A 15,313-nucleotide genomic window follows, 5' to 3' on the forward strand; every position below is an offset into this window, starting at 1 on the left:
TGTCTGTTAAGTCTAAGAGCCCTTGTCACCAAAAGTGCATTTATAATGGGTTTCTCGGCAGATAGATCAGGTACGCTGTCTTTTCTAGTTCTGGTGCAGTTGCTCTGTTTCTGTTAGTCCTGAGGCTGGAGCAGAAGCCTGACAAACACCAAACAGCAGCTGGCAGTGAGGCCTTTTCCCCTACTTGGGCCTCACATTTCACTTGCCATGTGGTCATTTGCCTCTGAACACTCTTGTGAGGCAACTATTTGGCAAAGGTAAAAGGCCTTTGCCTTCTGTTGGTTTGAGGCGACAAATTGTTCAGAGTGGTTTAGAGAGGGAATAGTCTTTATTTTAGATGAAACAGCCATGCTTCTGGGGCTCCCTTTTTACCCAGCTATGAAGTTATGAAGGTTCTGACAGATGTACGAACAGATTCTAAGAAAACTTGGAACGCTAGCTAGGTCATTTATGATTTTGTCAGCAGGTGGCACTTCTCTCCTTAGGCACTAAACACAACCTCTCCAATAAAAGAAATACTGTTTTGTTTTGTTTTGCTGCTAACCTCAGACTTGGTTAGCCACCCAACCATTTGTCCTCCGTTCCTTTTTTGCAGTGTTTTAGTCCACAATATCTGTGTATTTTAATTCGTTTATACTTTTTCCATAAAAGACATGAAGTTGCTTACAGCATATAGTATACAACAGTAAAATAGGAGGAGAACATGAACTGCAATAAAGAATACACAATTTGATTCTGAGTTGTTGGTAGCTGGAACAAAAATACACATAAATGTGTATCATTTCTTTGGGTTAATGGGCAGGGAGAGGGAATGACTTCCCCAGAATTTGAAATTAAAATGAAAGTTACTGCCTAGGGTTATGAGAGGCAGGTGTCTGCTATGCCCTTCTCATCTCACTAACCTAAACCGATAAGTGATCTGTAAAAACTACTCAGTACTTTTACTGTCATGCAGCTTCAAGGCTGGGCAATCAGCATTCCTCAACCCCTCGTGTTCCATTTCCTTAAATGCAGGCCTCACCCATTCATTTATCCTACACAGACCGGGCTCCGCCGGTCTACGGGGCTTTGTCCCTGGACACGGGGAACACAAGCATCCCCATTAGGCTCTGGCGTGCCAAATTAACGTATAGGATTTACTTCAGAGAGAGAGCTTTCAATTAGTTGGACAGAAAAGGTGTGTGTTTATACTCATGAAACACTAGAGGACTGTATCAGGCAATGTTATAAGCAAATGCTAAATCCGCGTGGTTGCTCTTAAGAGCGTCCTAGGGGTGTTCTGCCTGTTAAAAAATAAATCGGTAAATTTCCTCTCGTTTCTAACAGAAGAGCAGTTTAAACTTGTGGATTCCCTCATCAGCACAGTCTGTTAGGAACGGCGCGGTCCTCCAGAGCTGGGGCAGGCGGTGGGGAGGGGGGGAGGTTCGGGCTGCTGTGAGCAGAGGGCGAAGAGAGCCGCTAAATATCCGCCCCGCAGCCCCCGGGGATGCGTGATGATGATTCACCTGAAGGACCAGCATCTCGCCCGGTCCATTGTTGTCTGAGGTTGGCACGAGGATGGGCGGGAGGCGGGGCCGGGGCCGGGGAGGGTGCTCCAGGGAGCCAGGCCCCGGGGTCGCGCCCCGAAGTTGGGGGCCCCGCGCACTGCGCCCGGGGGAGGTGGCCGCGGTAGGGCGGGCGGCTTTGTGGCGCGCGCGGGTTCCACCGCAGGCGGCGCGGAGGCGGGGCCCTGCACAGGCGTCCGCCAACCCCCCGCTTTAGGCCGGGCCGCGGCCGCCGCACATGGCCGGCTCCGCAAGGGCCGGCTTCCCTGCGCACACGAATAGCCGCCTGGACGCGTTCCTGCGGAGGCGGCTGCCGCCCGAGGTCTACGACGCCATCCGCGCCTACGAGCCGTGCATCGTGGTGTCCGACTCGGAGAAGCACACCTTCAAGTACGTGGTCCTCAGCGATCGGCTCATCTACCTGACCGAGAACCCGCCCAAGTCCATACGGCGAGCAGTGGCGCTGCGGGACGTCGTGGCCATTGACCTGGTGAGGAGCGCGGGCGGGCAGGTGGGCTTGCGGGAATCCCTTCTTGGGTACCTCCCCCCCAGGTTCCAGGCCTGCCGCACGCGGGAAGAGGGAGGGGAAGGCCGACCTTCCCTATCCCCCTCTGGACTCCCGTACTTTTCTTTAACTTACTTTGGGACTAGCAGACACACAGGAAAACGGTGGATTGCTGTATGGACGCCGAATAAAAATGCCCTGCCCATTCTCATCGTGTGTACCGGTCAGCCCTTGTACCCCCAAATAGGGATACAGGTTTGAGAACATAGCCCCCTATCAAAACTACGCTTTAAAGTCATTTTTTTTTCATTAAGCATCTAGCCTGTGCCAGGCACTTGTTCTAGACACTGAGGATGCACAAAGGAAATAGGGCCCCTTCCTAGAAACTGTTGTGGGAGAGATAAAAAGCCAAAACCAATGCAAATAAATGCAGTGTGCTAAGTACTTTATGCCTTGTTTATTTTTTTTTAAATCAGCAGTGCTTAGAGCGTGTTAGGTGCTCAGTATAAGTGAATGGATGAATGAATGAATGAATGAATGAATGAAAGAGATGTGCACAGGATGCCCGGCAATCTCACACAGGTCACTTGATCCAAGCTGGGCCCAGGCCATGCTGGGAAAACTTCTCGCAGAAGATACAATCTGGCACAGCCACCCCTTGTCCCAGTTTTAGTGTTCTGCTACTGTATCCCTTCCCTCCAGGAATAGATATACCTTATAAATCAACAAAAGATTGTTAAGCAGTCTCCTCTCCAATTACTGTTTTTCCCCCCTTGGCTCCCTTTAGCTCAGCTGCTCTCCAGGTGTGTTCTTTTTTCCACTGGGGACAAGTGTCTAGCCTAGTTTCCCCCCCCATCCCCACCCCCCCTTGTCTGAGTCTCTGCATCACCCAAGGGAGAAGTTGGTGAACTCTTAATGGGGCTGTTTTGCAAAGACAATCCTAGTTTGTTTGGAACACATCTGTAAAAAAAAGGATAAAATTAACTGAGAAAAAAAAAAAAAGCTTTCTTTTTTTTCTTTTTAAAATAGCCCTGTGGGCTAATATCACTGTGCAAATTTATTTGCTTTTTTTTTTTTTTTTTGAGTAAAAGTTTGAAGCAAAACTGCCTTCTTCCTTACTACCACTATTTTCATTCTCTTGAACTAAAATTTAAAAAATTAATTTCCTTTACCAAATGTCTTTAAAACATTAAATGCTCAGCTTTGAATACTGTCTGCAGTGTAAACATTTATTGTTTTGACAAAATGTAATGATTTTAGGATACTGTGACTCTCCCCAACAAGAAATACAGTATATATATTTCAGTAGTTGCTATAAATCTTTCTTTTTGAGCTGTTAGAATCTGAAAAGTGCAATAAAGTTCCCTAGGCCTCCAAGCCAAGAATCCTACAAAAAGGCATACCAATTTATTTGGTCATGCTTTATGTACATAATTTACCTTTCAGGCTTATAGAAGAATGTGTAATGTCTATAAAGGTGCTGAACAGATCTATGATTTTAGCACTGCTGACAGATTGAAGGTCCATCTTTCACGATATAGTTTAACTGCGGTTAAAGTTGTGGTAGGCAGAACATTGCTGGAACCTGTGAATATGTTACATTACATGGCAAAGAGGAGTTAAAAGTTGCAGATGCAATTAAGGTTGCTTGCTATCAGATGACTTTCAAATAGGGAGACTGGGGCATCTGGGTGGCTCAGTTGAGCATCTGGCTTCAGCTCCGGTCATGATCTCACGGCTTGGGAGTTCAAGCCCCGCATCAGGCTCTCTGCTGTCAGTGCAGGGCCCGCTTCGGATCCTCTGGCGCCCCCTCTCTCTGCCCCTCCCCAACTTGTTCTTTCTCTCTATAAATAAACAAATAAATAAGGATATTAAAAAAACCCCAAACCTGTCCAATAAAAAGCAAAATAAAGAAGCCTACACAAACAAATAAATAAAATAGGGAGGTTATTTTGGATTATCTGAGTGGGCCCAATGTAATCACAAATCCTTCAAAGTGGAAAAGGGGGGCAGAAAGAGGCAGGCAGAGCACTGCAGCAAAGAGACTAGTGGTTCTGAAGGAGGAAGGAGCCAGGAGACGAGGAATGTGGACAGCCTCTAGAAGCTGGAAAGGGCCTGGAAACAGGTTTTCTCCTAGAGCCTCCAGAAGGAATGCCGTCCTCCCAACACCTTGAGTTTAGCCCAGTGAGACCCATTTTGGACCTCTGACCCCTAGAACTATGAGAGAATAAATCTGTGGTGTTTAATGCCACAGAGTTTATGTTAATATGTTACAACAGCAAATGAATACAGAACTGTTTTCCTCTTAATATTTTTTAAAAACAGGTAATCATTTTTTAAAAGTATTGTTTCAGTGAGAAATATAATCATGCCAAGTACAAATGCCTTAACGATCCCTTTTTCTGAGGTTTTATAAGATAATTTTAGGGTTATTATAGTTCAGTGGCTTGCACAGCTTCACAGGGTGTATGAAAATGGGTGTCAGTCACAGAGTTGCTTTCTCTAGCACCAATTACTGGCCACAGATGTAGCTGACTAATTGTCCCTCTATGAACATTAAGTCCGAACTTAATACCATAATATAGAGAATTTTCCTGATTTCTGTGTTATATCTCATATAGTCATCTCCTATCCGTGCTAAGTCAGTAGTTTCTTAAATCACATGATTTTGGTGCCAGGCACCTTTGTTTCTTAGAACTGGTTTCTCCTACCTTGAAAGATAAACTGTTTAATCTTTTTTTTTTTTTTTTAACTAGGGTGCTGTCCTCTAGGGCCAACTATTTAGACATCCTTTTCCATTCTCAAAGGTTTTCTCATTTTACTGTAAAAGTTTGTCTTCTTGTTATTTAACTTTCAATTGGCTCAGGTTTCCATTCTGCCTTTGTTCTAGCTGTCACAGCAGTAAACTCCCAAGCAAACCAGTCCTTTATGCCTCTGGGCCCCAGCCTTCTTCCCATGTTCAGTCAGATTCCTTATTTAGTTCATGTCTCATGTTACAGTTACACCTCAGAAAAAAAAATTGCAAATAAAATTCCATTTTCTCTCCTAAAGAAAAAAAATGGAGGGGCACATGAGTAGCTCATTCAGTTGTGCTTGATTTCAGCTCAGATCATGATCTCACGGTCCGTGAGTTTGAGCCCTGCATCAGGCTCTAAGCTGATAGCATGGAGCCTGCTTGGGATTCTCTGTCTCTCTCTGCTCCTCCCCCCATGGCCTCTCTTTCTCTCTCTCAGAAATAAATAAATAGACATTAAAAAATTTTGAAGGTAACAGCAGCAAAAAGTTACACCAGAACTTGGATTGGATACAAATGAGATTTCCCTTCCAGCAAAGATGTGCTTAAAATCCACCTGGAGATCTCAAGTGTTTGATATGGTCCATGTCCTAAAAGAGAGTTTCTAAGGTTGCTTGGGTGGAGCTTTTATAAAAAGGCTGACGTTTTCTTTAAAAGTTCCTTTTGGGGGGCGCCTGGGTAGCTCAGTCAGTTAAGCATCTGACTTCGGCCCAGGTCATGATCTCAAGGTTCGTGAGTTTGAGCCCCGCGTCGGGCCCTGTGCTGATAGCTAAGAGCCCGGAGCCTGCTTCAGATTCTGTCTCCCTCGCTCTCTGCCCCTCCCCCACTGTTTCAAAAGTTGCTTTTGGAAGAATACTCTAGAGTTCTGCTCTTGTTGTGGGCATCAAAACACTTCTTCAAGCTCTTCCAAGATTAAGCACATATTTTTCAAGTGTGAGAAGCAGCTTTCCAGAAGTGAATTTCCTATGAATTCACTCTCCTTCAAGGCCATCCCATCACCTACAGAGAAAAAAAAATCCGTCAACTCCAGCAGCCTTGCCTGTAGTCTCTTGCCTGTCTGTCTTTTCACCACCCTTCCCAGCGAATATTGGCTCTCCAGTCGTCCCAGGCTCCGTGTGGCTTCCTCAACCGGCCACAAACGCACCTTTTACAGCCTGGCCTGTTTGCTTGTCTTGAACATTTTCTCCTCCTTCAAGGTTGTTCAGATCATCATATTTATAATTCTCTTCCTCTCCTCCTTCTCTCTCTCCTTTTAAAACATGTAAAAACAGGGGCGCCTGGCTGGTTCCAGTGAGTAGAGCATGCGACTCTTGATCTTGTGGTAGTGAGTTTGAGCCTCACGTTGGGCATAGAGTTTACTTTAAAAAAATGTAACATTCTTAGCTTGAAAAGAAACAGGTCACGGGCTGTGCTGCAGGGGCCGCAGTAGTTTGCCAACTAATCCCTGCTTTCCCCACTAGTATGTTCAGAGCCAACACATCTTCTAGGCTAAGCCCCAGTCATTCTTTCTCTGAGCTGTTTTTCCTCCTCTGAGCTGATGAGGGCAGGCCTTTTGGTCTGTTTTCTTCATTGCTGTATTTCTTTCTGGCTCCTAGATAGACCAGATGGTCAATACATATTTGTTAAATATTCAACATAATCTGTTTCTTCTGTTTCTGATTTGATGATCTGCAATATACATTGGGCATTTCATAATATATACATTTTTAAATGTTTATTTATTGAGAGAGAGAGAGAGAGAGACAGAGAGAGAATCCCAAGCAGGCTTTGGTGTTGTCTGCACAGAGGCTGATGCGGGGCTCAATCCCAAGAACCGTGAGATATGTCCTGAGCCAAAATCAAGAGTTGGATGCTTGGGCGTCTAGGTGGCTCAGTTGGTTAAGCATCTGACTTCAGGTCATGATCTTGCAGTTCATGAGTTCGAGCCCCGCATCAGACCCTGTGCTGATAGCTCAGAGCCTGGAGCCTGTTTCACATTCTATGTTTCCCTCTCTCTGTCTGCCTTTCTCTCTCTCTCTCTCTCAAAAATAAATAAACATTAAAAAAAAAAGTTGGATGCTTAACCGAGTGAGCCACCCAGATGCCCCTAATAATACATTTTTATTTTTATTCAGGTTTTGCTGTCTACCTGTATAGATATGGTCCAGTTATTTAACATCTATTCTGTGCCTTCCTTAGATTGTTTTTTTTTAATATATGAAATTTATTGTCAAATTGGTTTCCATACAACACCCAGTGCTCATCCCAAAAGGTTCCCTCCTCAATACCCATCACCCACCCTCCTCTCCCTCCCACCCCCCATCAACCCTCAGTTTGTTCTCAGTTTTTAAGAGTCTCTTATGCTTTGGCTCTCTCTCCCACTCTAACCTCTTTTTTTTTTTTTTTTCCCTTTCCCTCCCCCATGAGTTCCTGTTAAGTTTCTCAGAATCCACATAAGAGTGAAAACATATGGTATCTGTCTTTCTCTGTATGGCTTATTTCACTTAGCATCACACTCTCCAGTTCCATCCATGTTGCTACAAAGGGCCATATTTCATTCTTTCTCATTGCCATGTAGTACTCCATTGTGTATATAAACCACAATTTCTTTATCCATTCGTCAGTTGATGGACATTTAGGCTCTTTCCACAATTTAGCTATTGTTGAGAGTGCTGCTATAAACATTGGGGTACAAGTGGCCCTATGCACCAGCACTCCTGTATCCCTTGGGTAAATTCCTAGCAGAGCTATTGCTGGGTCATAGGGTAGGTCTATTTTTTTTGAGGAACCTCCACACTGTTTTCCAGAGCGGCTGCACCAATTTGCATTCCCACCAACAGTGCAAGAGGGTTCCCGTTTCTCCACATCCTCTCCAGCATCTATAGTCTCCTGATTTGTTCATTTTGGCCACTCTGACGGGCGTGAGGTGATACCTTAGATTGTTTTTGAGAGGATTAAATTAAATAAATGTAACTCACTTAAAACAGTACTTGGCACAGGTAACAGCCACATACGTGTTATTATTGATAATCTTTATTCACATATATTAAGTCTGTTAGGTTCACTATGAGTCTGTAAGATAGATATTATCTTCTCTTTTCATATTAGGGCACTTGACTTTAGAAGATTTAATAAGTTTGGAAAGAAAATAACTCTTTGAGCATTGATTATATATTAAGTGTTTAAAATTTTGTTTATTATTTAGAGAGAGAGAGAGAGTGTGAGTGGGGGAGGGGCAGAGAGAGAGGGAGACACAGAATCTGAAGCAGGCTCCAGGCTCTGAGCTGTTAGGCTCAGAACCTAACGTGGGGCTCAAACTCACGAATCGTGAAATCATGACCTGAGCCAAAGTTGGATGCTTAACTGACTGGGCCACCCAGGCGCCCCTGTATTTGGTGTTTAAATATACTGTCTTGTTTATTCTTCTTGAAAATCTGTCCAGTAGGTATGTCGAGTTTAACGTATTCAAAAACAGAATTCCTGATCTCTACCCCTAAATTTGTTCCTTCCTTGGCTTTCCTTATTTTAGGAAATAACATCATCTACCAGCCTTAATTCTTTCACTCCCTACATCCAACAATCACTATACCCTCTTGATTTGTGTAGAGGAGGAAAAAGTTTCCCTTGACCCTCTCAGGGTCCCTGGCTGAGTCTGAAAATTAAACTGACAAAGACAGATTAACAGGAGAAATGCCTACACATTTATTTCATATAAATTTTACATGATATGGGAGCCTCTATAAAGGTAACAAAGACCTGAAGAGACAGGTCAATCTGTGTGTGTTTAATATTAGGATAAAGAAAAAAAATGGGATAGCACAAAAAAGGGGGTATGACTAAGGATAATAACCTAGGGAAAACTAGCAAGGTCTGTTTGTTTGCATTTCTTTCTCTCAGTGTCCTTCTCTGGGTATAGGGAGGGCACCTCTCCCATGAGGGTCTTATGACCTGCTTCAAGGGAGCAGGGTGGAAAAAGATCAGAGAGAGTTTCCTGCATCTGCTGTTTTCTCAAATTCCTTCAGCTCAAAATATTCAGTATACCAAGGTGCCATATTTTGGGATAGTATGTTCTGATCCTTGTCACTTCTCTTCCAAAATATATCTGGCCAGGACCTTTCTTACCTTTTTTACTTATGCCACTTGTGCAGTCCCTTACCTCAACTATTGAAATTACCTCCAAACTCATTCCTCTTCATCTAGCAGTTGGGATGATCTTTTTAAACATGAAGTGTGAATTAAGTTATATCACTCTTCTTCTTTGTATTGCCTATAAAAGCCTCCATGATATGACCGCTCTATCTCTGACTCATCTCCAACTCTTCCCTGAGCTCTTTTTGCTCTTCCTTCTTTCCTCAGGGACTTTGCACGTGCCATCCTATCTGGAACACTTCCTCCAGATCTTCGGAGAGTTAGTTCCTTCTTGCCAGTCATGTTTCCAAATTCAGTTTCACCTCCACAGGGATGCCTCTGATGACCCCTCAATCTAGAGTACCACTCCCCATCACACTTACCACATCTGTTTGTTTCAAAGCACTTAACATTACTGGCATTATAAGATTAATCTGTTTGATGACTTATTATTGTCCATCCCCCATAGTAAATGCAAGCTCCATGAGACCTTGTCTGTCTTGTTCATCCCTGGGTCACTGTGCATTATGTTGCCTGACACATAGAAGATGGTTAAAAACTATCTGTCAATGGGAAGAACTGGAAGAGTAAATGGATGCTCAGATACATCATACAGTTTACCTCTCAGAGGGAAAGATCCTATTTCCTTATTCCAAGTGTTGAGGGACCCTGGAGACTTGACAACTCATCACACATAAGCAGTTAGCGGAACAACCAGGGCAAAGTCTCAGAGGGTCTCCTGATGCTCAGGTTCAGCTTTTTTCATGCTTCCTTTGTGCTTGTATGAGATGATCTCTGTGTTGTTTACCTGAGTCGTGCACTTTGGTAGTAAGAGTTATGGAAGATGAGACTATATTATGGATGCTTCTTTTCTTCTCTAGCTTTTTTTTTTTTTTTTGATTCATTTGCAGCCTTTCAAAAGTCTCACTGTGGAAGGAAGAAAGAGGTGGTAAACTCTAATCCATCCTTTTTTTTTTTTTTTAAGTTTATTTATTTTGAGAGAAAGAGAGAGAGCACGAGCAGGGGAGGGGCAGAGAGAGAGAGGAAGAGAGAATCCCAAGCAGCAGAGCCCAACATGGGGCTCGAATTTATGAACTGTGAGATCATGACCTGAACCAAAATCAAGAGTTGGACACTTAACCAACTGAGGGCCACCTTTGGTTTCTTAATAGTTTGCACAAAATAGTTTGGATTTTGCATTCGAGTCTTGTTCTTGGTTTGTTTGTTTTAATATGAGGTCTATGCCAAACGTGGGGCTTGAACTCATGACCCTGAGACCAAGATCTGCATGTTCTACTGAATGAGCCAGGCAGGCACCCCTGCTTTCAAGTCCTGAGAAACTTCATGAGGGTGTGCATTTTGTCAGTTTGATTCACTGATGTACCCCCCAGTGCCTAGAATGATAGTGTCTTGGTCGGGATAGCCTAGGTTAACTGCACTAACAAACAGCCCCAAGGTCTTAGTGCTTTAACACAACACAAAGTCCATCTCATCCAAGTTACTGTCCACTGTGGATTAGCTTCGTTTCAGTCACAAGATATGTGACACTTAGTCACCCATCTTAGTATCAGGGACTCCATCTCAGCCATATGCTTGCTTAATCACCAGGCAGAGGGAAATTAACTTGGAAAATTATGTACTTATTTTTAAGCTTCTACCCAGAAGTGATACATGTAATTTCTCACATTTTATTAGCTAGAGTCAGGCACATAGCCCATGCCTATCTTAAAAGGGGGCAGGAAAACGTGATCCTACCATATATGCATTCCACGTGTCTGAAAGAGAGAAAAGGAGTATTTGAACAGCTCTAATGTCTACCTCAAATTGCTGACATTTTATTGATTGCTTACTATATGCCACTCAGCCTCTGTTCTAAGTACTTACCCTGGAACTTCTTTATCTTTACAACAACCCCAGATAATATTGTATCTAGCTTTACCGATAAAGAACCTGAAGTACAGAGAACTTAGGCAACTTGCCCAAGGTCATCCTCTAAGTGGCAGAACCAGAATTTGCACTCTAGGAGTCAGCCTGCGGCATCCATGCTTTGATTCTCTAAGCTTTGATTCTCTAAGCTATACCTGCCTCGGTCATAGCAGGTCATTAAAAAAATAATAATAAGTTTTCATTGAATATCCAGAAGACTCTAAGCTTTTTAAAAAAGAGAAACTCCATCTTACATTTTGCATCTTTGAGTTTTGCACTTTGCAGTAGGAACTCAGAAGTATCCATGATGAATTGAACTGGATAAATTAGAAACTAGATGCTCAACTGCCAAAAGCCTAGGGTGCGTTTATTCTCTGAAATTAAAGCTGAAAGAAGAAATCTGAATCAAGACTATGAAAACAAGACTAAGGGATAAGATAAATATAGAATTGTTCACAAAATTTTCAGAAACAAGAAAGAAGTACTATCAACTTTACTTCAATTGAAAAACAAAAAATAAGGGATCTCCCTTAGGATTTTAAAAGTAGCATTTTAATAAAAGTAAGAGAAATCAGTAATCAGTTGCACATATAAATATGGCCCCAAATGATGTAGATACATTCATGAGTGATGTATTATTCTTAGAGGTGGTCAAAGAAGTTAGAGATATTTTCACATAAAGCCTTATTCATTTGAGGTAACACAAAAGAGCATTCTCTTCTCTCCCCAAATGCCCCTTGCTGCCATCATCAGTGACAAATACCATGCTGAGTAGGCCATGAATCTAGCCAGTATTGCATTACTGAGGTTCTTAGGAAGAATCAAAGGTCATTAACTGTAATAGATATCTATTGGCTATGCACTAATGTGTTAGCCTTGTGTCAAACACTTTAAATCTTATTTAATTTTATTAACTCTATGAGGAAGATGATATTGTCTTTTTTTCCCCCCTGGATGATAAAATGGAGGCAGACAAAGGGGAAATATATATATATATATATATATATATATATATATATATATATTTTTTTTTTTTTTTTTTTTTTTTTTTTTTTTTTTTAAATTTTTTTTAACGTTTATTTATTTTTGAGACAGAGAGAGAGACAGCATGAACAGGGGAGGGTCAGAGAAAGAGGGAGACACAGAATCTGAAACAGGCTCCAGGCTCTGAGCTGTCAGCACAGAGCCCGATGTGGGGCTTGAACTCACAGACCGCGAGATCATGACCTGAGCCGAAGTCGGACACTTAACCGACTGAGCCACCCAGGCGCCCCAAAGGGGAAATATTTCCACAAGGTCATATTCAGAAAACATTGGAGCTGGAATGTAAATTCAGGTCTTTTGACCTTACAGCCAGCATTCTTGAACCATTATGCACACAGTAACAACTGACTTTCTACAAATTCCTGCTTTCCAAATTCCTTCCTTTTCCTTCCTTCTTTCTTTCCTTCTTTCTTTCTTTCTTCCTTTAATTTTTTTAAATTGTAGTTAACATACAGTGCTATATTGGTTTCAGGAGAATTCAGTGATTCATCACTTACATCCAAATTCCAAATTGCTTTAGAAGTTTTTAGGTTTTGCAATAGAGACAACATGGTCACCTCAGTTTGCAGATTACCTGGCTCCTGGGCATTGGCTGTCAGGAAGGAGAGGATGAAGTTATAAATAAAACACCTTTTTCATTCCTCATACCACCCCTCTGTATTCAAGATTGTTGTCCTTCAAAGCTCACACTGGTGTCATTGCTGTTTCTGATGCCGTTCAAGGACAGGTCTGGTTGCAAAGACGCAGACGGATGTCGTATCCTCTTCACAGGGTCGAACCTTGAAACCTTTTTTCCTTTTAGTCTTAGCTGTGGCTCTTGTCCCAGAGACAATGATTTTTCAAGCCTAACACTGAAATAGTCTAGGGAGTCTCCAGTATTATGGGGCTGTGCCCAATTCTCCAAACTGGTTATTCTTTTTGGCATATGTGGGTGGATCATTCTTGCCAACAATATTCATAGATCCCAAAAAAAGCTCATCTACTTAGATGTCCTTAGGGATTGATACACTAAAGCCCAGGTAGAGTATAATGGAAAAAAAAAAAAAAAAAACCCACCTGGTGGAGGCTGCAGTTTTTTAATTATGTCAGTGGAAGAATTTGCCAAATGTTAAATGTAAAAATAGCTTCTACTAAGGAATAAGTTTGTGTACAGCCTGACATAGGTAATTGCTAATGTGGTTTAATTTGAGGGAAATCCATTCAAGATATCTCCATACATTGATAGGCTATCTCATCAGTACCTTTAATCCTACCACTGGCCCTCCTTCAGATTTGCTCTGAAATCCTTGTGGAACAAGTAATTCATTAAATTGAAATTTGAGTGAATTAATTTATTACTTGCTTTCCTCCAGTTTTTGGAGACAGAGACGGGAGAGTTAGAGCTTGCTGTCAGAGAGGAAGTTAGGTCATCAAAGGACCATGGAAGTTGAAAGATATCTCACAATTTAGCTCTTTTGGGGACTTACTTCCACTACTTAATGTCCCATGAAATAAAATGATCTCCAAATTGTGGTCCAGTACGTGGTGTCTACCTTCAGATTTTCCCTTTTGACTTTTCCTCTGGTTTATGTCTTTTTTTTTTTTTTTTTAAGATTTTATATTTAAGTAATGTTTACACCCAACATGGGGTTTGAATTTACAACCCCAAGATCAACTGACTGAGCCAGCCAGGTACCCCTTAAAAAATGTCTCTTTATAGTGGGGTTTTTTTTTTAATATATGAAATTTATTGTCAAATTTGTTTCCATACAACCCCCAGTGCTCATCCCAAAAGATCCCCTCTTCAATACCCATCACCCACTCTCCCCTCCCTCCCACCCCCCATCAACCCTCAGTTTGTTCTCAGTTTTTAAAAGTCTCTTATGCTTTGGCTCTCTCCATAGTGGGTTTGTTTGAATTAGGATTCAAATAATGGTCCCCACCAAATTGTGTTTGGTTATCTGTCTCTTAAATCCCTTTTAATCTATGACAGTTCTTCCTTCCTCTTTCATTTTTCTGTCAGTTATTTGCTGGAGAAATGAGATCACTTTTTCTGGAGAATTTTCCACAATCTGGATCTGGAATCCTTGGGCATGTCCTTCATCCACTATAGTTGCTTTAAACTGGGTAAGATCCAGGGGCAGTGTTTTGACAATACTCCTAGCTGGTGCTGTTTATTTCCTATTACTTCCCATCAATAGTCACATCTTTTTATCTTTTTGTCTTTTTGTGCTGGTCAAATGTGTGGGTTGTTCTGTCTCCTGGACCCCTTTTTAGACTAACAGTATCACCACCCCTCCTTGCCTTGTTTTTACATGTTGAAGAGATGGCCCTTTTTTTTTTTTTTTTTTTTTTTTTTTTTTTTTTTTGTAGAATGTCTCCTCTGGATTTGCTGATTATTTCTTCCTGGGGCTGTTTTCCTCGAGAATACATACTTTAATCAGGTCTTATCATAATAAAGTTCCTGTCTGCCATCACTTTTTAAATAGAGAAACTAGGGGCGCCTGGGTGGCTCAGTTGGTTGAGCGTCCGACTTCGGCTCAGGTCACAATCTCGCGGTTCGTGAGTTCAAGCCCTGCGTCGGGCTCTGGGCTGATGGCTCAGAGCCTGGCGCCTTCTTCCGATTCTGTGTCTCCCTCTCTCTCTGCCCCTCCCCCGTTCATGCTCTGTCTCTCTCTGTCCCAAAAATAAATAAACGTTAAAAAAAAAATTAAAAAAAAAAAAAGAAAAAAAATAAATAGAGAAACTACTAACTTTGTAAATTAAACAAACAAAAACCCTACCTTTCCTACTGAATATGGAATAGGCCAGGTGGTAAATGAAGGGATTAGAGCAATTCTAATAATAATAATCTCTTAAACCTGTATTTTCTAAATAGGGGGGAAAATGACATCATGAAAGTCAAGTGTCATCATTTCTCTCAGTGATACTTTATTTAGAATTTTCTTGAACAAGGGAGATAACTGAATGGGTAAATGCTTGTGCTAAGGTCTTCTGTTAGATCTATAACTCTCAACTCCAGTGCCTTTTAATCTTTTTTTAATACATTTCTGTGGATTTGGTTTGTAAGCATTTTGTTGAGGACTTTTACATCTATATTTACAAGAAATATTATTGGTCTGTAGTTTTCTTATGATGTCTTTGTCTGGTTTTGGTATCAGAATAATATAGGAAGTGTTTGGTCCTCTTCTACTTTTTGGAAGAGTTTGTGAGGGATTGGTGTTAATTCTTTAAACATTTGGTAGAATTCACCAATGAGACCATGTATTACTGTACCTTTCTTTGTGGGAAGTTTTTTTGTTACTAATTCAATCTCTCATAGTTCTATTTATATTGCTGTTAACGGTCTACTCATATTTTCTACTTCTCTTGAGTTAGTTTTGGTAGTTCCTGTCTTTCTATGAATTGGTCTGT

The 15,313-nt window shown here is 41.7% G+C and overlaps 1 protein-coding gene and 1 long non-coding RNA gene across 9 annotated transcripts in view; one reads left to right on the top strand and one right to left on the bottom strand.

The window, feature by feature from the left end:
* The first annotated feature begins 1,647 nt into the window (after window positions 1-1,647).
* The window catches only part of CUNH12orf56 (chromosome unknown C12orf56 homolog), a 112,235-nt gene continuing 98,569 nt past the window's right edge, over window positions 1,648-15,313 (top strand). For 3 of the 7 annotated variants that reach the window (XM_019454998.2, XM_053895494.1, XM_019454994.2), the window contains exon 1: window positions 1,651-2,034. In XM_019454998.2, coding sequence (XP_019310543.2) covers window positions 1,783-2,034 — 252 coding nt within the window. In that variant the 5' untranslated portion in view covers window positions 1,651-1,782. Of the gene's footprint in view, window positions 2,035-15,313 lie in introns of all 7 variants that reach the window. The other 4 variants (XM_019454996.2, XM_019454999.2, XM_019454992.2 and 1 more) reach the window with 3 other exon arrangements.
* The window catches only part of LOC109270430 (uncharacterized), a 109,987-nt gene continuing 100,891 nt past the window's right edge, over window positions 6,218-15,313 (bottom strand). Inside the window, exons 6-7 of one of the 2 annotated variants that reach the window (XR_002081519.2) lie at window positions 9,572-9,877; window positions 6,218-6,434 (exon numbers count right to left, since the gene is read on the bottom strand). This is a non-coding gene — a long non-coding RNA (uncharacterized LOC109270430). Of the gene's footprint in view, window positions 6,435-7,837; window positions 9,878-15,313 lie in introns of those variants that run through there. The other variant, XR_008419613.1, reaches the window with a different exon arrangement.

This window comes from Panthera pardus, unplaced genomic scaffold, assembly GCF_024362965.1.
Source record: "Panthera pardus isolate Hobbes unplaced genomic scaffold, ASM2436296v1 HiC_scaffold_6, whole genome shotgun sequence".
NCBI classification, from domain to species: domain Eukaryota; kingdom Metazoa; phylum Chordata; class Mammalia; order Carnivora; family Felidae; genus Panthera; species Panthera pardus.